The sequence below is a fragment of the Oncorhynchus keta genome, unplaced genomic scaffold (assembly GCF_023373465.1).
Source record: "Oncorhynchus keta strain PuntledgeMale-10-30-2019 unplaced genomic scaffold, Oket_V2 Un_contig_2177_pilon_pilon, whole genome shotgun sequence".
In the NCBI taxonomy this organism is placed as follows: Eukaryota; Metazoa; Chordata; class Actinopteri; order Salmoniformes; family Salmonidae; genus Oncorhynchus; species Oncorhynchus keta.
Window position 1 is genome coordinate 174,817 of NW_026282598.1, and position 24,512 is coordinate 199,328.

The window sequence follows — 24,512 nt, forward strand, 5'->3', positions numbered from 1 at the left end:
GAGCTGTCTGTTTCTGACTGACTGAGCTGTCTGTTTCTGACTTACTGAGCTGTCTGTTTCTGACTGACTGAGCTGGCTGTTTCTGACTGACTGAGCTGACTGTTTCTGACTGACTGAGCTGACTGTTTCTGACTGACTGAGCTGACTGTTTCTGACTGACTGAGCTGACTGTTTCTGACTGACTGAGCTGACTGTTTCTGATGGTTTCTGACTGTTTCTGACTGACTGAGCTGTCTGTTTCTGACTGACTGAGCTGTCTGTTTCTGACTGACTGAGCTGTCTGTTTCTGACTGACTGAGCTGTCTGTTTCTGACTGACTGAGCTGTCTGTTTCTGACTGACTGAGCTGTCTGTTTCTGACTGACTGAGCTGTCTGTTTCTGACTGACTGAGCTGTCTGTTTCTGACTGACTGAGCTGTCTGTTTCTGACTGACTGAGCTGTCTGTTTCTGACTGACTGAGCTGTCTGTTTCTGACTGACTGAGCTGGCTGTTTCTGACTGACTGAGCTGGCTGTTTCTGACTGACTGAGCTGACTGTTTCTGACTGACTGAGCTGACTGTTTCTGACCGACTGAGCTGACTGTTTCTGACTGACTGAGCTGACTGTTTCTGACTGACTGAGCTGACTGTTTCTGATGGTTTCTGACTGTTTCTGACTGACTGAGCTGTCTGTGTCTGACTGACTGAGCTGTCTGTTTCTGACTGACTGAGCTGACTGTTTCTGTCTGTTTCTGACTGACTGAGCTGACTGTTTTTGTCTGTTTCTGACTGACTGAGCTGTCTGTTTCTGACTGACTGAGCTGACTGACTGAGCTGACTGTTTCTGTCTGTTTCTGACTGACTGAGCTGACTGTTTCTGACCGACTGAGCTGACTGTTTCTGACTGACTGAGCTGACTGTTTCTGACTGACTGAGCTGACTGTTTCTGATGGTTTCTGACTGTTTCTGACTGACTGAGCTGTCTGTGTCTGACTGACTGAGCTGTCTGTTTCTGACTGACTGAGCTGTCTGTTTCTGACTGACTGAGCTGACTGACTGAGCTGACTGTTTCTGTCTGTTTCTGACTGACTGAGCTGACTGTTTCTGACCGACTGAGCTGACTGTTTCTGACTGACTGAGCTGACTGTTTCTGACTGACTGAGCTGACTGTTTCTGACTGACTGAGCTGACTGTTTCTGATGGTTTCTGACTGTTTCTGACTGAGCTGACTGTGTCTGACTGACTGAGCTGTCTGTTTCTGACTGACTGAGCTGACTGTATCTGACTGACTGAGCTGACTGTTTCTGTCTGTTTCTGACTGACTGAGCTGACTGTTTTTGTCTGTTTCTGACTGACTGAGCTGTCTGTTTCTGACTGACTGAGCTGACTGTATCTGACTGACTGAGCTGACTGTTTCTGTCTGTTTCTGACTGACTGAGCTGACTGTTTCTGACCGACTGAGCTGACTGTTTCTGTCTGTTTCTGACTGACTGAGCTGACTGTTTCTGACTGACTGAGCTGACTGTTTCTGACTTTCTGTCTGTTTCTGACTGACTGAGCTGACTTTCTGTCTGTTTCTGACTGACTGAGCTGACTGTTTCTGTCTGTTTCTGACTGACTGAGCTGACTGTTTCTGACTGACTGAGCTGACTGTTTCTGTCTGTTTCTGACTGACTGAGCTGACTGTTTCTGACTGACTGAGCTGACTGTTTCTGACTGACTGAGCTGACTGTATCTGACTGACTGAGCTGACTGTATCTGACTGACTGAACTGACTGTTTCTGTCTGTTTCTGACTGACTGAGCTGACTGTTTCTGACCGACTGAGCTGACTGTTTCTGTCTGTTTCTGACTGACTGAGCTGACTGTTTCTGACCGACTGAGCTGACTGTTTCTGTCTGTTTCTGACTGACTGAGCTGACTGTTTCTGACTGACTGAGCTGACTGTTTCTGACTTTCTGTCTGTTTCTGACTGACTGAGCTGACTTTCTGTCTGTTTCTGACTGACTGAGCTGACTGTTTCTGTCTGTTTCTGACTGACTGAGCTGACTGTTTCTGACTTTCTGTCTGTTTCTGACTGACTGAGCTGACTGTTTCTGTCTGTTTCTGACTGACTGAGCTGTCTGTTTCTGTCTGTTTCTGACTGACTGAGCTGACTGTTTCTGACTTTCTGTCTGTTTCTGATTTTCTGACTGTTTCTGCAGCGTCATCGCCAAGTGGTGGAGGAATCTCAGCGCCTCACAGAGCGACTCAACAGGTGTGTGTGTGTGTGTGTGTGTGTGTGTGTGTGTGTGTGTGTGTGTGTGTGTGTGTGTGTGTGTGTGTGTGTGTGTGTGTGTGTGTGTGTGTGTGTGTGTGTGTGTGTGTGTGTGTGCATGCAGTACCAATCTAAAGTTACTCATTCAAGGGGTTTTCTTTATGTTGAATAATATTGAAGACATCAAAACTATGAAATAACACATATGGAATCATGTAGTAACCAAAAAAAGTGTTAAACAAATCAAAACATATTTGAGATTCTTCAAAGTTGCCACCCTTGGCTTTGATGACAGCTTTGCACAACCTTGGAATTCTCTCAACCAGCTTCATGAGGAATGCTTTTCCAGCAGTCTTGAAGGAGTTCCCACATATACTGAGCACTTGTTGGCTGCTTTTCCTTCACTCTGCTGTCCGACTCATCCCAAACCATCTCAATTGGGTTGAGGTCAGGTGATTGTGGAGGCCAGGTCATCTGATGCAGCACTCCATCACTCTCCTTCTTGGTCAAATAGCCCTTATACAGCATGGAGGTGGTCCTTCTGTAGCACAGTTGGTAGAGCATGGCGCTTGTAACGCCAGGGTAGTGGGTTCGATTCCCGGGACCACCCATACGTAGAATGTATGCACACATGACTGTAAGTCGCTTTGGATAAAAGCGTCTGCTAAATGGCATATATTATATTATATATTATGGAGGTGTGTTGAGTCATTGTCCTGTTGAAAAACAAATGAAAGCCCCACTAATAGTCCCTCAAACCAGATGAGATGGTGTATCGCTGCAGAATGCTCTAGTAGCCATGCTGGTTAAGTGTGCCTTGAAATGTAAATATATCACTGACCGTGTCACCAGCAAAGCACCATCACACCTCCTCCTCCTCAGTGCTTCACGGTGGGAACCACACACCATCACACCTCCTCCTCCTCAGTGCTTCACGGTGGGAACCACACACCATCACACCACCTCCTCCTCAGTGCTTCACGGTGGGAACCACACACCATCACACCACCTCCTCCTCCATGCTTCACGGTGGTAACCACACACCATCACACCTCCTCCTCCTCAGTGCTTCACGGTGGTAACCACACACCATCACACCACCTCCTCCTCAGTGCTTCACGGTGGTAACCACACACCATCACACCACCTCCTCCTCAGTGCTTCACGGTGGGAACCACACACCATCACACCACCTCCTCCTCCATGCTTCACGGTGGGAACCACACACCATCACACCACCTCCTCCTCCATGCTTCACGGTGGGAACCTCACACCACCTCCTCCTCCATGCTTCACGGTGGGAACCACACACCATCACACCACCTCCTCCTCCATGCTTCACGGTGGGAACCACACACCATCACACCACCTCCTCCTCCATGCTTCACGGTGGGAACCACACACCATCACACCACCTCCTCCTCCATGCTTCACGGTGGGAACCCCACACCATCACACCTCCTCCTCCTCCATGCTTCACGGTGGGAACCACACACCATCACACCACCTCCTCCTCAGTGCTTCACGGTGGGAACCACACACCATCACACCACCTCCTCCTCCATGCTTCACGGTGGGAACCACACACCATCACACCACCTCCTCCGCCATGCTTCACGGTGGGAACCACACATGTGGAGATCATCCGTTCACCTACTCTGCGTCTCACAAAGACACGGCGGTTGGGACCAAAACTCTAAAAATTGGACTTGGAGCAATGCCAAACCTCCTGGCGTTGACAACTTAGAAGGCTACTGAGGATGGTGGCTGAGTCCTGTCTGTCCTCTTTATATACATTCAATGCTTTAGGACCATGTAAATATAATACATTGGAAGGTTGTGTGGGACTATGGTAGAAGAAGGATTCCATCTATCTTTTCAGACTGTTGGAGTAGTTGGTTAGTTAATAGATATGGGACTATGGTAGAAGAAGTTTGGACTCATCAGACCAAAGGACAGATTTCCACCGGTCTAATGTTCATTGCTTGTGTTTCTTGGTCCAAGCAAATCTCTTTATATTATATATTGTTTAAACTTTTTTGGTTACTACATGATTCCATATGTGTTATTTCATAGTTTTGATGTCTTCACTATTATTCAACATAAAGAAAACCCCTTGAATGAGGAGGTGTGTCCAAACCTTTGACTGGTCCTGTATCAGGTGATACTGTGTGTGTCACACCTGGTACATATTGTCGTTTCTGTACATTAATACTTGTTTATAGCATAAACGTGTGTGTGTGTGTGTGTGTGTGTGTGTGTGGTGTGTGTGTGTGTGTGTGTGTATTCAGTCAAGTGGATGAAGAGTTTGGAGAGCTGGACGGCAGACAGAGAGAAGAGGGGGATCGAGAGGAGGAAGAGGAGGAGGAATCTTCTCGTCTCTGGGTGGATCAGTTTTCTCCTCAACACTACACTGAACTACTCAGCGACGACGTGAGTGGTGGAGGTTGGGGATCGGGACTGGTTGGGGAACAGGACTGGTGGAGGAGGTTGGGGATCGGGACTGGTGGAGGAGGTTGGGGACCGGGACTGGTGGAGGAGGTTGGGGAACAGGACTGGTGGTGAGGAGGTTGGGGAACGGGACTGGTGGAGGAGGTTGGGGAACAGGACTGGTGGAGGAGGTTGGGGAACAGGACTGGTGGAGGAGGTTGGGGAACAGGACTGGTGGAGGAGGTTGGGGAACGGGACTGGTGGAGGAGGTTGGGGAACAGGACTGGTGGAGGAGGTTGGGGAACAGGACTGGTGGAGGAGGTTGGGGATCGGGACTGGTGGAGGTTGGGGAACAGGACTGGTGGAGGAGGTTGGGGAACAGGACTGGTGGTTGGAGGAGGTTGGGGAACAGGACTGGTGGAGGAGGTTGGGGAACGGGACTGGTGGAGGAGGTTGGGGAACAGGACTGGTGGAGGAGGTTGGGGAACGGGACTGGTGGAGGAGGTTGGGGACAGGACAGGACTGGTGGAGGAGGTTGGGGAACAGGACTGGTGGAGGAGGTTGGGGAACAGGACTGGTGGAGGAGGTTGGGGAACAGGACTGGTGGAGGAGGTTGGGGAACAGGACTGGTGGAGGAGGTTGGGGAACAGGACTGGTGGAGGAGGTTGGGGAACAGGACTGGTGGAGGAGGTTGGGGAACAGGACTGGTGGAGGAGGTTGGGGAACAGGACTGGTGGAGGAGGTTGGGGAACGGGACTGGTGGAGGAGGTTGGGGAACAGGACTGGTGGAGGAGGTTGGAGGGGGAACAGGACTGGTGGAGGGAGGTGGTGGGGAACAGGACTGGTGGAGGAGGTTGGGGAACGGGACTGGTGGAGGAGGTTGGGGAACAGGACTGGTGGAGGAGGTTGGGGAACGGGACTGGTGGAGGAGGTTGGGGAGGACTGGTGGAGGAGGTTGGGGAACAGGACTGGTGGAGGAGGTTGGGGAACGGGACTGGTGGAGGAGGTTGGGGAACAGGACTGGTGGAGGAGGTTGGGGAACAGGACTGGTGGAGGAGGTTGGGGAACAGGACTGGTGGAGGAGGTTGGGGAACAGGACTGGTGGAGGAGGTTGGGGAACAGGACTGGTGGAGGAGGTTGGGGGACGGGACTGGTGGAGGAGGTTGGGGAACAGGACTGGTGGAGGAGGTTGGGGAACAGGACTGGTGGAGGAGGTTGGGAGACGGGTGGAGGAGGTTGGGGAACGGGACTGGTGGAGGAGGTTGGGGAACGGGACTGGTGGAGGAGGTTGGGGAACGGGACTGGTGGAGGAGGTTGGGGAACAGGACTGGTGGAGGAGGTTGGGGAACAGGACTGGTGGAGGAGGTTGGGGAACAGGACTGGTGGAGGAGGTTGGGGAACAGGACTGGTGGAGGAGGTTGGGGAACAGGACTGGTGGAGGAGGTTGGGGAACAGGACTGGTGGAGGAGGACTGGTGGAGGAGGTTGGGGACTGGTGGAGGAGGTTGGGGAACGGGACTGGTGGAGGAGGTTGGGGGACTGGTGGAGGAGGTTGGGGAGGTTGGGGGACTGGTGGAGGAGGTTGGGGAACAGGACTGGTGGAGGAGGTTGGGGGAACGGGACTGGTGGAGGTTGGGGAGGACTGGTGGGGAACGGGACTGGTGGAGGAGGTTGGGGAACGGGACTGGTGGTGGAGGTTGGGGAGGTGGTGGGGAACAGGACTGGTGGAGGAGGTTGGGGAACAGGACTGGTGGAGGAGGTTGGGGGGGACTGGTGGAGGAGGTTGGGGAACAGGACTGGTGGAGGAGGTTGGGGAACAGGACTGGTGGAGGAGGTGGTGGAGGGGGAACGGGACTGGTGGAGGAGGTTGGGGAACAGGACTGGTGGAGGAGGTTGGGGAACAGGACTGGTGGAGGAGGTTGGGGAACAGGACTGGTGGAGGAGGTTGGGGAACGGGACTGGTGGAGGAGGTTGGGGGGGGACTGGTGGAGGAGGTTGGGGGGACTGGTGGAGGAGGTTGGGGAACAGGACTGGTGGAGGAGGTTGGGGAACAGGACTGGTGGAGGAGGTTGGGGAACAGGACTGGTGGAGGAGGTTGGGGAACGGGACTGGTGGAGGAGGTTGGGGAACAGGACTGGTGGAGGAGGTTGGGGAACGGGACTGGTGGAGGAGGTTGGGGGACTGGTGGAGGAGGTTGGGGAACAGGACTGGTGGAGGAGGACTGGTGGGGAGGTTGGGGAACGGGACTGGTGGAGGAGGTTGGGGAACGGGACTGGTGGAGGAGGTTGGGGAACGGGACTGGTGGAGGAGGTTGGGGAACAGGACTGGTGGAGGAGGTTGGGGAACAGGACTGGTGGAGGAGGTTGGGGAACAGGACTGGTGGAGGAGGTTGGGGAACAGGACTGGTGGAGGAGGTTGGGGAACGGGACTGGTGGAGGAGGTTGGGGAACAGGACTGGTGGAGGAGGTTGGGGAACGGGACTGGTGGAGGAGGTTGGGGAACGGGACTGGTGGAGGAGGTTGGGGAACGGGACTGGTGGAGGAGGTTGGGGAACGGGACTGGTGGAGGAGGTTGGGGAACAGGACTGGTGGAGGAGGTTGGGGGGACTGGTGGAGGAGGTTGGGGAACGGGACTGGTGGAGGAGGTTGGGGAACAGGACTGGTGGAGGAGGTTGGGGAACAGGACTGGTGGAGGAGGTTGGGGAACAGGACTGGTGGAGGAGGTTGGGGAACAGGACTGGTGGAGGAGGTTGGGGAACAGGACTGGTGGAGGAGGTTGGGGAACGGGACTGGTGGAGGAGGTTGGGAGGTTGGGGGAACAGGACTGGTGGAGGAGGTTGGGGAACAGGACTGGTGGAGGAGGTTGGGGAACAGGACTGGTGGAGGAGGTTGGGGAACAGGACTGGTGGAGGAGGTTGGGGAACGGGACTGGTGGAGGAGGTTGGGGAACGGGACTGGTGGAGGAGGTTGGGGAACGGGACTGGTGGAGGAGGTTGGGGGAGGACTGGTGGAGGGAACAGGACTGGTGGAGGAGGTTGGGGAACGGGACTGGTGGAGGAGGTTGGAGGAGGTTGGGGAACGGGACTGGTGGAGGAGGTTGGGGAACGGGACTGGTGGAGGAGGTTGGGGAACAGGACTGGTGGAGGAGGTTGGGGAACAGGACTGGTGGAGGAGGTTGGGGAACAGGACTGGTGGAGGAGGTTGGGGATCGGGACTGGTGGAGGTTGGGGAGGACTGGTGGAGGAGGGGGAACAGGACTGGTGGAGGAGGTTGGGGAACAGGACTGGTGGAGGAGGTTGGGGAACAGGACTGGTGGAGGAGGTTGGGGAACAGGACTGGTGGAGGAGGTTGGGGGGGAAGGAGGTTGGGGGACTGGTGGAGGAGGTTGGGGAACAGGACTGGTGGAGGAGGTTGGGGAACAGGACTGGTGGAGGAGGTTGGGGAACAGGACTGGTGGAGGAGGTTGGGGAACGGGACTGGTGGAGGAGGTTGGGGAACGGGACTGGTGGAGGAGGTTGGGGAACAGGACTGGTGGAGGAGGTTGGGGAACAGGACTGGTGGAGGAGGTTGGGGAACGGGACTGGTGGAGGAGGTTGGGGAACAGGACTGGTGGAGGAGGTTGGGGAACAGGACTGGTTGGGGAACAGGACTGGTGGAGGAGGTTGGGGAACGGGACTGGTGGAGGAGGTTGGGGAACGGGACTGGTGGAGGAGGTTGGGGAACAGGACTGGTGGAGGAGGTTGGGGAACGGGACTGGTGGAGGAGGTTGGGGAACAGGACTGGTGGAGGAGGTTGGGGAACTGGTGGAGGAGGTTGGGGGACTGGTGGAGGAGGTTGGGGAACAGGACTGGTGGAGGAGGTTGGGGGGACTGGTGGAGGAGGTTGGGGAACGGGACTGGTGGAGGAGGTTGGGGAACGGGACTGGTGGAGGAGGTTGGGGAACAGGACTGGTGGAGGAGGTTGGGGAGGACTGGTGGAGGAACAGGACTGGTGGAGGAGGTTGGGGAACAGGACTGGTGGAGGAGGTTGGGGAACAGGACTGGTGGAGGAGGTTGGGGAACAGGACTGGTGGGGAGGACTGGTGGAGGATAGTTGGGGAACGGGACTGGTGGAGGAGGTTGGGGAACAGGACTGGTGGAGGAGGTTGGGGAACAGGACTGGTGGAGGAGGTTGGGGAACAGGACTGGTGGAGGAGGTTGGGGAACAGGACTGGTGGAGGAGGTTGGGGAACAGGACTGGGTGGAGGAGGTGGAGGAGGGGGAACAGGACTGGTGGAGGAGGTTGGGGAACAGGACTGGTGGAGGAGGTTGGGGAACAGGACTGGTGGAGGAGGTTGGGGAACAGGACTGGTGGAGGAGGTTGGGGAACAGGACTGGTGGAGGAGGTTGGGGAACAGGACTGGTGGAGGAGGTTGGGGAACGGGACTGGTGGAGGAGGTTGGGGAACGGGACTGGTGGAGGAGGTTGGGGAACAGGACTGGTGGAGGAGGACTGGTGGAGGAGGGGGAACAGGACTGGTGGAGGAGGTTGGGGAACAGGACTGGTGGAGGAGGTTGGGGAACAGGACTGGTGGAGGAGGTTGGGGAACAGGACTGGTGGAGGAGGTTGGGGAACGGGACTGGTGGAGGAGGTTGGGGAACAGGACTGGTGGAGGAGGTTGGGGAACAGGACTGGTGGAGGAGGTTGGGGAACAGGACTGGTGGAGGAGGTTGGGGAACAGGACTGGTGGAGGAGGTTGGGGAACAGGACTGGTGGAGGAGGTTGGGGAACAGGACTGGTGGAGGAGGTTGGGGAACAGGACTGGTGGAGGAGGTTGGGGACTGGTGGAGGAGGTTGGGGAACAGGAGGACTGGTGGAGGAGGTTGGGGAACAGGACTGGTGGAGGAGGTTGGGGAACAGGACTGGTGGAGGAGGTTGGGGAACAGGACTGGTGGAGGAGGTTGGGGAACAGGACTGGTGGAGGAGGTTGGGGAGGTTGGGGGGACTGGTGGAGGAGGTTGGGGAACAGGACTGGTGGAGGAGGTTGGGGAACAGGACTGGTGGAGGAGGTTGGGGAACAGGACTGGTTGGGGAAGGACTGGTTGGGGAACAGGACTGGTGGAGGAGGTTGGGGAACAGGACTGGTGGAGGAGGTTGGGGAACAGGACTGGTGGAGGAGGTTGGGGGAGGACTGGTGGAACAGGTTGGGGACAGGACTGGTGGAGGAGGTTGGGGAACAGGACTGGTGGAGGAGGTTGGGGAACAGGACTGGTGGAGGAGGTTGGGGAACAGGACTGGTGGAGGAGGTTGGGGAACGGGACTGGTGGAGGAGGTTGGGGAACAGGACTGGTGGAGGAGGTTGGGGAACAGGACTGGTGGAGGAGGTTGGGGAACAGGACTGGTTGGGGAACAGGACTGGTGGAGGAGGTTGGGGAACAGGACTGGTGGAGGAGGTTGGGGAACAGGACTCTAACGGATTACATTGAATCTTTTACTTCCCAAGCCTGTATGTATAATTACTGCGTGTTGTTAATTTCTGTGTGTATAGTGTCTGTGTATGTAATTGCTGTGTGTATATTGTGTGTGTGTGTGTATATTGTGTGTGTGTGTGTGTATAATGTGTGTGTGTGTGTATAATGTGTGTCTGTGTGTATAATGTGTTTCTGTGTGTATAATATGCGTATGTGTGTGTGTGTGTGTGTAGTTCACCAACCGCTGTTTGCTGAAGTGGCTGAAGCTGTGGGACCAGGTGGTGTTTGGACGAGAGAGGAAGCCACGCCCACCCCCAGCCGAGAGGCCCGACCAGAACACAGCCAATCAGGACCAGGGACGCTTCAATAAGGGCCGGGGGCGCTTTAATTCCACCAACCGGAGCCAGGGGAACTTTAATCAAGCCAATCAGAAATTTAAGACCAAGAGTCAGATCACTGAGGAGCTTCTGGAGGCCGAACTGGACCAATACAAAAGGCCCAAATACAAGGTAGGTAGACCTACACAGACTGATAAATACAAGGTAGGTAGACCTACACATCACACAGACTGATAGATACAAGGTAGGTAGACCTACACAGACTGATAAATTCAAGGTAGGTAGACCTACACAGACTGATAGATACAAGGTAGGTAGACCTACACAGACTGATAAATACAAGGTAGGTAGACCTACACAGACTGATAGATACAAGGTAGGTAGACCTACACAGACTGATAGATACAAGGTAGGTAGACCTACACAGACTAATAGATACAAGGTAGGTAGACCTACACATCACACAGACTGATAGATACAAGGTAGGTTGACCTACACAGACTGATAAATACAAGGTAGGTAGACCTACACAGACTGATACATACAAGGTAGGTAGACCTACACATCACACAGACTGATAGATACAAGGTAGGTTGACCTACACAGACTGATAAATACAAGGTAGGTAGACCTACACAGACTGATAGATACATGGTTGGTAGACCTACACATCACACAGACTGATAGATACAAGGTAGGTTGACCTACACAGACTGATAAATACAAGGTAGGTAGACCTACACAGACTGATAAATACAAGGTAGGTAGACCTACACAGACTGATAGATACAAGGTAGGTAGACCTACACAGACTGATAGATACAAGGTAGGTAGACCTACACAGACTGATAGATACAAGGTAGGTAGACCTACACATCACACAGACTGATAGATACAAGGTAGGTTGACCTACACATCACACAGACTGATAGATACAAGGTAGGTAGACCTACACAGACTGATAGATACAAGGTAGGTAGACCTACACATCACACAGACTGATAGATACAAGGTAGGTTGACCTACACATCACACAGACTGATAGATACAAGGTAGGTAGACCTACACAGACTGATAAATACAAGGTAGGTAGACCTACAAAGACTGATAGATACAAGGTAGGTAGACCTACACATCACACAGACTGATAGATACAAGGTAGGTAGACCTACACAGACTGATAAATACAAGGTAAGTAGACCTACACAGACTGATAGATACAAGGTAGGTAGACCTACACAGACTGATAAATACAAGGTAGGTAGACCTACACATCACACAGACCGATTAATACAAGGTAGGAAGACCTACGCAGACTGATAAATACAAGGTAGGAAGACCTACACAGACTGATAGATACAAGGTAGGTAGACCTACACAGACTGATAAATACAAGGTAGGTAGACCTACACATCACACAGACCGATTAATACAAGGTAGGTTGACCTACACATCACACAGACTGATAGATACAAGGTAGGTAGACCTACACAGACTGATAGATACAAGGTAGGTAGACCTACACATCACACAGACCGATTAATACAAGGTAGGAAGACCTACGCAGACTGATAAATACAAGGTAGGAAGACCTACACAGACTGATAGATACAAGGTAGGTAGACCTACACAGACTGATAAATACAAGGTAGGTAGACCTACACATCACACAGACCGATTAATACAAGGTAGGAAGACCTACACAGACTGATAAATACAAGGTAGGAAGACCTACACAGACTGATAGATACAAGGTAGGTAGACCTACACAGACTGATAAATACAAGGTAGGTAGACCTACACAGACTGATAAATACAAGGTAGGTAGACCTACACAGACTGATAAATACAAGGTAGGTAGACCTACACAGACTGATAAATACAAGGTAGGTAGACCTACACAGACTGATAAATGCAAGGTAGGTAGACCTACACAGACTGATAAATACAAGGTAGGTAAGACCTACACAGACTGATAGATACAAGGTAGGTAGACCTACACAGACTGATTAATACAAGGTAGGTAGACCTACACAGACTGATAGATACAAGGTAGGTAGACCTACACAGACTGATAAATACAAGGTAGGTAGACCTACACATCACACAGACTGATAGATACAAGGTAGATAGACCTACACAGACTGATAGATACAAGGCAGGTAGACCTACACAGACTGATAAATACAAGGTAGGTAGACCTACACAGACTGATAAATACAAGGTAGGTAGTCCTACACAGACTGATAAATACAGTAGGTAGAGCATGGCAGACTGATAAAGGGTACAAGGTAGGTAGACCATACACAGACTGTATGCACACATGACTAAATAAGGTAGGTAGACCTACAAAGACTGATAAATACAATTATTATTATTATATTATTATTATATTATTATATACAAGGTAGGTAGACCATCACACAGACTGATAGATACAAGGTAGGTAGACCTACACAGACTGATAAATACAAGGTAGGTAGACCTACACATCACACAGACTGATAAATACAAGGTAGGTAGGCCTACACAGACTAATTAATACAAGGCAGGTATAGACTCACACATAGCAGGTTAATCTGTCCTCCTCCCACTAGGTGGTGCTGCTGTCTGGTCCTCCGGGTTTAGGGAAGACCACTCTGGCCCACATCATCGCTAAGCATGCTGGGTACAACGTGGTGGAGATTAACGCCAGGTGGGTTTAAGGACTTCAAGTTGATGCTCTGGTTTCCCATAGCAACTAAGTGGTTGTTGATGCTGTGGTTTCCCATAGTAACTAAGGGGTTGTTGACGCTGTGGTTTTCCATAGTAACTAAGGGGTTGTTGATGCTGTGGTTTCCCATAGTAACTAAGGGGTTGTTGATGCTGTGGTTTCCATAATAACTAAGGGGTTGTTGACGCTGTGGTTTTCCATAGTAACTAAGGGGTTGTTGACGCTGTGGTTTCCCATAGCAACTAAGTGGTTGTTGATGCTGTGGTTTCCCATAGTAACTAAGTGGTTGTTGATGCTGTGGTTTCCCATAGTAACTAAGGGGTTGTTGACGCTGTGGTTTCCCATAGCAACTAAGTGGTTGTTGATGCTGTGGTTTCCCATAGTAACTAAGTGGTTGTTGATGCTGTGGTTTTCCATAGTAACTAAGGGGTTGTTGATGCTGTGGTTTCCATAATAACTAAGTGGTTGATGATGCTGTGGTTTCCCATAGTAACTAAGGGGTTGTTGACGCTGTGGTTTCCCATAGCAACTAAGTGGTTGTTGATGCTGTGGTTTCCCATAGTAACTAAGTGGTTGTTGATGCTGTGGTTTCCCATAGTAACTAAGGGGTTGTTGATGCTGTGGTTTTCCATAGTAACTAAGGGGTTGTTGATGCTGTGGTTTCCCATAGTAACTAAGGGGTTGTTGATGCTGTGGTTTCCCATAGTAACTAAGGGGTTGTTGACGCTGTGGTTTTCCATAGTAACTAAGGGGTTGTTGACGCTGTGGTTTCCCATAGCAACTAAGTGGTTGTTGATGCTGTGGTTTCCCATAGTAACGAAGGTGTTGTTGATGCTGTGGTTTCCCATAGTAACTAAGGTGTTGTTGACGCTGTGGTTTCCCATAGTAACTAAGGGGTTGTTGACGCTGTGGTTTTCCATAGTAACTAAGGGGTTGTTGATGCTGTGGTTTCCCATAGTAACGAAGGGGTTGTTGATGCTGTGGTTTTCCATAGTAACTAAGGGGTTGTTGATGCTGTGGTTTCCCATAGTAACTAAGGGGTTGTTGATGCTGTGGTTTCCCATAGTAACGAAGGGGTTGTTGATGCTGTGGTTTCCCATAGTAACTAAGGGGTTGTTGACGCTGTGGTTTTCCATAGTAACTAAGGGGTTGTTGATGCTGTGGTTTTCCATAGTAACTAAGGGGTTGTTGACGCTGTGGTTTCCATAGTGATGACCGCAGTGCGGAGCTGTTCCAGAAGCGTATCGACACAGCGACCCAGATGAGGTCAGTGCTGGGAGCCAATGAGAAGCCTAACTGCCTCATCATCGACGAGATCGACGGAGCGCCCGCCGTAAGTCCCGCCCACCGCTCCGTCCCTGCCCTTCTATTGGACCACTCTCACCTAGCCTCATCTCAGAGTAATACCTCTCTCTCTCTGTGTGGTTGGTCGGCAGGCTGCCATCAGCATCCTATTGGCCACTCTGAACAGGAAGGACAGCCAGGGGGCGGAGTCAGTGGCTGAGCCTCTAAAGAAGAAGAAGAAAAAAGAGTCGGTCCTCCTCCGACCAATCATCTGCATCTGTAACGACCTGTAAGATACGGAGGGGGGGAGGGGTTTATCTCTATCTGCGATCTGATTGGTTCTCTGTCCTGTCAGGTATGTTCCAGCCCTGAGGCCTCTGAGGCAGCAGGCGTTTCTATTGGCCTTCCCCCAGACACAGCCTTCCCGCCTGGCACAGAGACTGGCTGAGGTAATCTTTGTTTTAATTTTCTTAGTGGTGATGCAACATGTCAGTCCAGGAGGGGTTTTTATGTTAATGTGTGGGTTAGATCTCCAGGGGTCAGGGGTCATGAAGACTGACATGTCAGACCAGCCATGATGGGGGTCTTTATGTTAATGTGTGGGTTAGATCTCCAGGGGTCAGGGGTCATGAAGACTGACATGTCAGACCAGCCATGATGGGGGTCTTTATGTTAATGTGTGGGTTAGATATCCAGGGGTCAGGGGTCATGAAGACTGACATGTCAGACCAGCCATGATGGGGGTCTTTATGTTAATGTGTGGGTTAGATCTCCAGGGGTCAAGGGTCATGAAGACTGACATGTCAGACCAGCCATGATGTGGGTCTTTATGTTAATATGTGGGTTAGATCTCCAGGGGTCATGAAGACTGACATGTCAGACCAGCCATGATGGGGGTCTTTATGTTAATGTGTGGGTTAGATATCCAGGGGTCAGGGGTCATGAAGACTGACATGTCAGACCAGCCATGGTGTGGGTCTTTATGTTAATATGTGGGTTAGATCTCCAGGGGTCATGAAGACTGACATGTCAGACCAGCCATGATGGGGGTCTTTATGTTAATGTGTGGGTTAGATCTCCAGGGGTCAGGGGTCATGAAGACTGACATGTCAGACCAGCCATGATGGGGGTCTTTATGTTAATGTGTGGGTTAGATCTCCAGGGGTCAGGGGTCATGAAGACTGACATGTCAGACCAGCCATGATGGGGGTCTTTATGTTAATATGTGGGTTAGATCTCCAGGGGTCAGGGGTCATGAAGACTGACATGTCAGACCAGCCATGATGGGGTTCTTTATGTTAATGTGTGGGTTAGATCTCCAGGGGTCAAGGGTCATGAAGACTGACATGTCAGACCAGCCATGATGGGGGTCTTTATGTTAATGTGTGGGTTAGATATCCAGGGGTCAGGGGTCATGAAGACTGACATGTCAGACCAGCCATGATGGGGGTCTTTATGTTAATGTGTGGGTTAGATATCCAGGGGTCAGGGGTCATGAAGACTGACATGTCAGACCAGCCATGATGGGGGTCTTTATGTTAATGTGTGGGTTAGATATCCAGGGGTCAGGGGTCATGAAGACTGACATGTCAGACCAGCCATGATGGGGGTCTTTATGTTAATGTGTGGGTTAGATCTCCAGGGGTCAGGGGTCATGAAGACTGACATGTCAGACCAACCATGATGGGGGTCTTTATGTTAATGTGTGGGTTAGATCTCCAGGGGTCAGGGGTCATGAAGACTGACATGTCAGACCAGCCATGGTGTGGGCCTTTATGTTAATGTGTGGGTTAGATCTCCAGGGGTCATGAAGACTGACATGTCAGACCAGCCATGATGGGGGTCTTTATGTTAATGTGTGGGTTAGATCTCCAGGTGCCAGGGTATGAAGGCTGACATGGGGACTCTGATGGCTCTCTGTGAGAAGACGGACAACGACATCAGATCCTGCATAAACACATTGCAGGTACACACACACACACACACACACACACACACACACACACACACACACACACACACACACACACACACACACACACACACACACACAGCAAACCAATTGCACACTGTGTATTGAAACAATATCAAGGGTCCAAACACTGATCCCTGAGGAACACCTGTCTGTACACATTATCTCACAGTTGACAACTGGGATGGAAAATGACTGAGAATGAGAGGAGTGGCAATATCGTCCTCTATCTGCCATATCTTCAATATTAGTCTACTAGAAAGTATGTTCCCTCAGGCCTGGAGGGAAGCTAAAGTCATTCCGCTGCCCAAGAATAGTAAAGCCCTCTACTGGCTCATAGCCGACCAATCAGCCTGTTACCAACACTAACATGCTGACCAATCAGCCTGTTACCGACCCTAACATGCTGACCAATCAGCCTGTTACCAACCCTAACATGTTGACCAATCAGCCTGTTACCGACCCTAACATGCTGACCAATCAGCCTGTTACCGACCCTAACATGCTGACCAATCAGCCTGTTACCAACCCTAACATGCTGACCAATCAGCCTGTTACCAACCCTAACATGTTGACCAATCAGCCTGTTACCAACCCTAACATGCTGACCAATCAGCCTGTTACCAACCCTAACATGTTGACCAATCAGCCTGTTACCAACCCTAACATGTTGACCAATCAGCCTGTTACCGACCCTAACATGTTGACCAATCAGCCTGTTACCAACCCTAACATGCTGACCAATCAGCCTGTTACCAACCCTAACATGCTGACCAATCAGCCTGTTACCAACCCTAACATGTTGACCAATCAGCCTGTTACCGACCCTAACATGTTGACCAATCAGCCTGTTACCAACCCTAACATGTTGACCAATCAGCCTGTTACCAACCCTAACATGTTGACCAATCAGCCTGTTACCGACCCTAACATGTTGACCAATCAGCCTGTTACCAACCCTAACATGTTGACCAATCAGCCTGTTACCGACCCTAACATGCTGACCAATCAGCCTGTTACCGACCCTAACATGCTGACCAATCAGCCTGTTACCGACCCTAACATGCTGACCAATCAGCCTGTTACCAACCCTAACATGTTGACCAATCAGCCTGTTACCGACCCTAACATGTTGACCAATCAGCCTGTTACCGACCCTAACATGCCGACCAATCAGCCTGTTACCAACCCTAACATGCCGACCAATCAGCCTGTTACCGACCCTAACATGCCGACCAATCAGCCTGTTACCAACCCTAACATGCTGACCAATCAGCCTGTTACCGACCCTAACATGTTGACCAATCAGCCTGTTACCAACACTAACATGTTGACCAATCAGCCTGTTACCAACCCTAACATGTTGACCAATCAGCCTGTTACCGACCCTAACATGTTGACCAATCAGCCTGTTACCAACCCTAACATGCTGACCAATCAGCCTGTTACCGACCCTAACATGTTGACATACTATTGCAAAGTGGCTGTTCAACTGGATGTCATAAGGTGAATGCACCAATTTGTAAGTCGCTCTGGATAAGAGCGTCTGCTAAATTACTTAAATGTAAATGTAAAATGTAAATTATTCATCTCATATGCATACGTATATACTGTACTCTATATCATCGACTGCATCCTTATGTAATACATGTATCACTAGCCACTTTAACTATGCCACTTTGTTTACTTTGTCTACACACTCATCTCATATGTATATGTGTTGTACTCCACGATACCATCTACTGTATGCTGCCCTGTACCATCACTCATTCATAGACAGCTGGACGTGTTAATATTGTTGTAGTTCCTCCAATAATACAGCTGGACGTGTTAATTTAGTTCCTCCACGGTTTAGGTTAGAGACAGCTGGACGTGTTAATGTGTTGTAGTTTCCTGCATACATTCTACAGCTACGTGTTAATGTGTTTTAGTTCCTCCACGGTCGAGGTTAGAGACAGCTGGATGTGTTAATGTGTTGTAGTTCCTCCACGGTCGAGGTTAGAGACAGCTGGACGTGTTAATGTGTTGTAGTTCCTCCACGGTCGAGGAGACAGAGACGTGTTAAGCTGGTTCCTCCACGTGTTACATGTGTTAATGTGTTGTAGTTCCTCCACGGTCGAGGTTAGAGACAGCTGGACGTGTTAATGTGTTGTAGTTCCTCCACGGTCGAGGTTAGAGACAGCTGGACGTGTTAATGTGTTGTAGTTCCTCCACGGTCGAGGAAGAGACAGCTGGACGTGTTAATGTGTTGTAGTTCCTCCACGGTCGAGGTTAGAGACAGCTGGACGTGCGTGTTAATGTGTTGTAGTTCCTCCACGGTCGAGGTTAGAGACAGCTGGACGTGTTAATGTGTTGTAGTTCCTCCACGGTCGAGGTTAGAGACAGTGTTAGAGACAGCTGGACGTGTTAAGCTGTGTAATGTGTTGTAGTTCCTCCACGGTCGAGGTTAGAGACAGCTGGACGTGTTAATGTGTTGTAGTTCCTCCACGGTCGAGGTTAGAGACAGCTGGACGTGTTAATGTGTTGTAGTTCCTCCACGGTCGAGGTTAGAGACAGCTGGACGTGTTAATGTGTTGTAGTTCCTCCACGGTCGAGGTTAGAGACAGCTGGACGTGTTAATGTGTTGTAGTTCCTCCACGGTCGAGGTTAGAGACAGCTGGACGTGTTAATGTGTTGTAGTTCCTCCACGGTCGAGGTTAGAGACAGCTGGACGTGTTAATGTGTTGTAGTTCCTCCACGGTCGAGGTTAGAGACAGCTGGACGTGTTAATGTGTTGTAGTTCCTCCACGGTCGAGGTTAGAGACAGCTGGACGTGTTAATGTGTTGTAGTTCCTCCACGGTCGAGGTCAGAGACAGCTGGACGTGTTAATGTGTTGTAGTTCCTCCACGGTCGAGGTTAGAGACAGCTGGACGTGTTAATGTGTTGTAGTTCCTCCACGGTCGAGGTTAGAGACAGCTGGACGTGTTAATGTGTTGTGTTGTAGTTCCTCCACGGTCGAGGTTAGAGACAGCTGGACGTGTTAATGTGTTGTAGTTCCTCCACGGTCGAGGTTAGAGACAGCTGGACGTGTTAATGTGTTGTAGTTCCTCCACGGTCGAGGTCAGAGACAGCTGGACGTGTTAATGTGTTGTAGTTCCTCCACGGTCGAGGTTAGAGACAGCTGGACGTGTTAATGTGTTGTAGTTCCTCCACGGTCGAGGTTAGAGACAGCTGGACGTGTTAATGTGTTGTAGTTCCTCCACGGTCGAGGTTAGAGACAGCTGGACGTGTTAATGTGTTGTGTTGTAGTTCCTCCACGGTCGAGGTTAGAGACAGCTGGACGTGTTAATGTGTTGTAGTTCCTCCACGGTCGAGGTTAGAGACAGCTGGACGTGTTAATGTGTTGTAGTTCCTCCACGGTCGAGGTTAGAGACAGCTGGACGTGTTAATGTGTTGTAGTTCCTCCACGGTCGAGGTTAGAGACAGCTGGACGTGTTAATGTGTTGTAGTTCCTCCACGGTCGAGGTCAGAGACAGCTGGACGTGTTAATGTGTTGTAGTTCCTCCACGGTCGAGGTCAGAGACAGCTGGACGTGTTAATGTGTTGTAGTTCCTCCACGGTCGAGGTCAGAGACAGCTGGACGTGTTAATGTGTTGTAGTTCCTCCACGGTCGAGGTTAGAGACAGCTGGACGTGTTAATGTGTTGTAGTTCCTCCACGGTCGAGGTTAGAGACAGCTGGACGTGTTAATGTGTTGTGTTGTAGTTCCTCCACGGTCGAGGTTAGAGACAGCTGGACGTGTTAATGTGTTGTAGTTCCTCCACGGTCGAGGTTAGAGACAGCTGGACGTGTTAATGTGTTGTAGTTCCTCCACGGTCGAGGTTAGAGACAGCTGGACGTGTTAATGTGTTGTAGTTCCTCCACGGTCGAGGTTAGAGACAGCTGGACGTGTTAATGTGTTGTAGTTCCTCCACGGTCGAGGTTAGAGACAGCTGAGCGTGTTAATGTGTTGTAGTTCCTCCACGGTCGAGGTTAGAGACAGCTGGACGTGTTAATGTGTTGTAGTTCCTCCACGGTCGAGGTCTGAGACAGCTGGATGTGCGTGTTAATGTGTTGTAGTTCCTCCACGGTCGAGGTTAGAGACAGCTGGACGTGTTAATGTGTTGTAGTTCCTCCACGGTCGAGGTTAGAGACAGCTGGACGTGTTAATGTGTTGTGTTGTAGTTCCTCCACGGCTCGAGGTTAGAGACAGCTGGACGTGTTAATGTGTTGTAGTTCCTCCACGGTCGAGGTTAGAGACAGCTGGACGTGTTAATGTGTTGTAGTTCCTCCACGGTCGAGGTTAGAGACAGCTGGACGTGTTAATGTGTTGTAGTTCCTCCATGGTCGAGGTTAGAGACAGCTGGACGTGTTAATGTGTTGTAGTTCCTCCACGGTCGAGGTTAGAGACAGCTGGACGTGTTAATGTGTTGTAGTTCCTCCACGGTCGAGGTCAGAGACAGCTGGACGTGTTAATGTGTTGTAGTTCCTCCACGGTCGAGGTCAGAGACAGCTGGACGTGTTAATGTGTTGTAGTTCCTCCACGGTCGAGGTTAGAGACAGCTGGACGTGTTAATGTGTTGTAGTTCCTCCACGGTCGAGGTTAGAGACAGCTGGAGCGTGTTAAGCTGGACGTGTTGTGTTGTAGTTCCTCCACGGTCGAGGTTAGAGACAGCTGGACGTGTTAATGTGTTGTAGTTCCTCCACGGTCGAGGTTAGAGACAGCTGGACGTGTTAATGTGTTGTAGTTCCTCCACGGTCGAGGTTAGAGACAGCTGGACGTGTTAATGTGTTGTAGTTCCTCCACGGTCGAGGTTAGAGACAGCTGGACGTGTTAATGTGTTGTAGTTCCTCCACGGTCGAGGTTAGAGACAGCTGGACGTGTTAATGTGTTGTAGTTCCTCCACGGTCGAGGTTAGAGACAGCTGGACGTGTTAATGTGTTGTAGTTCCTCCACGGTCGAGGTCAGAGACAGCTGGACGTGTTAATGTGTTGTAGTTCCTCCACGGTCGAGGTCAGAGACAGCTGGACGTGTTAATGTGTTGTAGTTCCTCGAGGTTAGAGACAGCTGGACGTGTTAATGTGTTGTAGAGAGACAGCTGGACGTGTTAATGTGTTGTAGTTCCTCCACGGTCGAGGTTAGAGACAGCTGGACGTGTTAATGTGTTGTAGTTCCTCCACGGTCGAGGTTAGAGACAGCTGGACGTGTTAATGTGTTGTAGTTCCTCCACGGTCGAGGTCAGAGACAGCTGGACGTGTTAATGTGTTGTGTTGTAGTTCCTCCACGGTCGAGGGAAGAGACAGCTGGACGTGTTAATGTGTTGTAGTTCCTCCACGGTCGAGGTCAGAGACAGCTGGACGTGTTAATGTGTTGTAGTTCCTCCACGGTCGAGGGAAGAGACAGCTGGACGTGTTAATGTGTTGTAGTTCCTCCACGGTCGAGGTTAGAGACAGCTGGACGTGTTAATGTGTTGTAGTTCCTCCACGGTCGAGGTTAGAGACAGCTGGACGTGTTAATGTGTTGTAGTTCCTCCACGGTCGAGGTCAGAGACAGCTGGACGTGTTAATGTGTTGTAGTTCCTCCACGGTCGAGGTTAGAGACAGCTGGACGTGTTAATGTGTTGTAGTTCCTCCACGGTCGAGGTTAGAGACAGCTGGACGTGTTAATGTGTTGTAGTTCCTCCACGGTCGAGGTCAGAGACAGCTGGACGTGTTAATGTGTTGTGTTGTAGTTCCTCCACGGTCGAGGTCTGAGACAGCTGAGCGTGTTAATGTGTTGTAGTTCCTCCACGGTCGAGGTTAGAGACAGCTGGACGTGTTAATGTGTTGTGTTGTAGTTCCTCCACGGTCGAGGTCAGAGACAGCTGGACGTGTTAATGTGTTGTAGTTCCTCCACGGTCGAGGTCAGAGACAGCTGAGCGTGTTAATGTGTTGTGTTGTAGTTCCTCCACGGTCGAGGTCAGAGACAGCTGGACGTGTTAATGTGTTGTGTTGTAGTTCCTCCACGGTCGAGGTTAGAGACAGCTGGACGTGTTAATGTGTTGTGTTGTAGTTCCTCCACGGTCGAGGGAAGAGACAGCTGGACGTGTTAATGTGTTGTGTTGTAGTTCCTCCACGGTCGAGGGAAGAGACAGCTGGACGTGTTAATGTGTTGTGTTGTAGTTCCTCCACGGTCGAGGTTAGAGACAGCTGGACGTGTTAATGTGTTGTAGTTCCTCCACGGTCGAGGTCAGAGACAGCTGGACGTGTTAATGTGTTGTAGTTCCTCCACGGTCGAGGTTAGAGACAGCTGGACGTGTTAATGTGTTGTAGTTCCTCCACGGTCGAGGTTAGAGACAGCTGGACGTGTTAATGTGTTGTAGTTCCTCCACGGTCGAGGTTAGAGACAGCTGGACGTGTTAATGTGTTGTAGTTCCTCCACGGTCGAGGTCAGAGACAGCTGGACGTGTTAATGTGTTGTAGTTCCTCCACGGTCGAGGTTAGAGACAGCTGGACGTGTTAATGTGTTGTAGTTCCTCCACGGTCGAGGTTAGAGACAGCTGAGCGTGTTAATGTGTTGTAGTTCCTCCACGGTCGAGGTTAGAGACAGCTGGACGTGTTAATGTGTTGTAGTTCCTCCACGGTCGAGGTTAGAGACAGCTGGACGTGTTAATGTGTTGTAGTTCCTCCACGGTCGAGGTTAGAGACAGCTGGACGTGTTAATGTGTTGTAGTTCCTCCACGGTCGAGGTTAGAGACAGCTGGACGTGTTAATGTGTTGTAGTTCCTCCACGGTCGAGGTTAGAGACAGCTGGACGTGTTAATGTGTTGTGTTGTAGTTCCTCCACGGTCGAGGGAAGAGACAGCTGGACGTGCAGTCGGTCCAGTCCATGAGGATCGGTCAGAAGGATCAGAATAAAGGACTCTTCAACCTCTGGCAGGAGATCTTCCAACTGCCGCGCATCAAACGGTATTATAACTAACTATGCTATTGATAACCATAACTATCTAACTATTTCTCTTCCTGCTTGACCATATTTGGTGTCTTCCTGTTTGACCATATTTGGTGTCTTCCTGGTTGACCATATTTGGTGTCTTCCTGGTTGACCATATTTGGTGTCTTCCTGGTTGACCATATTTGGTGTCTTCCTGGTTGACCATATTTGGTGTCTTCCTGGTTGACCATATTTGGTGTCTTCCTGGTTGACCATATTTGGTGTATAGGAAGCGTGTGGGCGAGGAGCTGGAGGAGGGGCTTAGAGAAGGAGGCGGGGCCGAGAGACTACAGCACATCCTTCACCTGGCCTCTTCCACCGGAGAGCACGACAAACTCACACAGGTAACACACACCACACACACACAGTCCCTCACACACACACACACAGTCCCTAGGGTTGGGTGATATTACTATAGTCACACACAGTCCCTAGGGTTGGGTGATATTACTATAGTCACACACAGTCCCTAGGGTTGGGTGATATTACTATAGTCACACACAGTCCCTAGGGTTGGGTGATATTACTATAGTCACACACAGTCCCTAGGGTTGGGTGATATTACTATAGTCTCACACACAGTCCCTAGGGTTGGGTGATATTACTATAGTCACACACAGTCCCTAGGGTTGGGTGATATTACTATAGTCACACACAGTCCCTAGGGTTGGGTGATATTACTATAGTCTCACACACAGTCCCTAGGGTTGGGTGATATTACTATAGTCTCACACAGTCCCTAGGGTTGGGTGATATTACTATAGTCTCACACAGTCCCTAGGGTTGGGTGATATTACTATAGTCTCACACACAGTCCCTAGGGTTGGGTGATATTACTATAGTCACACACAGTCCCTAGGGTTGGGTGATATTACTATAGTCTCACACACAGTCCCTAGGGTTGGGTGATATTACTATAGTCTCACACACAGTCCCTAGGGTTGGGTGATATTACTATAGTCTCACACACAGTCCCTAGGGTTGGGTGGTCACACACAGTCCCTAGGGTTGGGTGATATTACTATAGTCTCACACACAGTCCCTAGGGTTGGGTGATATTACTATAGTCTCACACACAGTCCCTAGGGTTGGGTGATATTACT

The 24,512-nt window shown here is 50.8% G+C and overlaps 1 protein-coding gene across 1 annotated transcript in view; it reads left to right on the plus strand.

Moving 5' to 3' along the window:
• Positions 1-24,512, plus strand: part of chtf18 (CTF18, chromosome transmission fidelity factor 18 homolog (S. cerevisiae)) — a 98,246-nt gene that overhangs the window by 25,336 nt on the left and 48,398 nt on the right. The window contains 10 exon segments of the mRNA XM_052504992.1: positions 2,182-2,234; positions 4,526-4,667; positions 10,345-10,620; positions 13,047-13,144; positions 14,372-14,495; positions 14,599-14,735; positions 14,802-14,895; positions 16,314-16,412; positions 23,254-23,384; positions 23,639-23,753. Of these exon segments, the coding sequence (XP_052360952.1) occupies positions 2,182-2,234; positions 4,526-4,667; positions 10,345-10,620; positions 13,047-13,144; positions 14,372-14,495; positions 14,599-14,735; positions 14,802-14,895; positions 16,314-16,412; positions 23,254-23,384; positions 23,639-23,753 (1,269 nt within the window).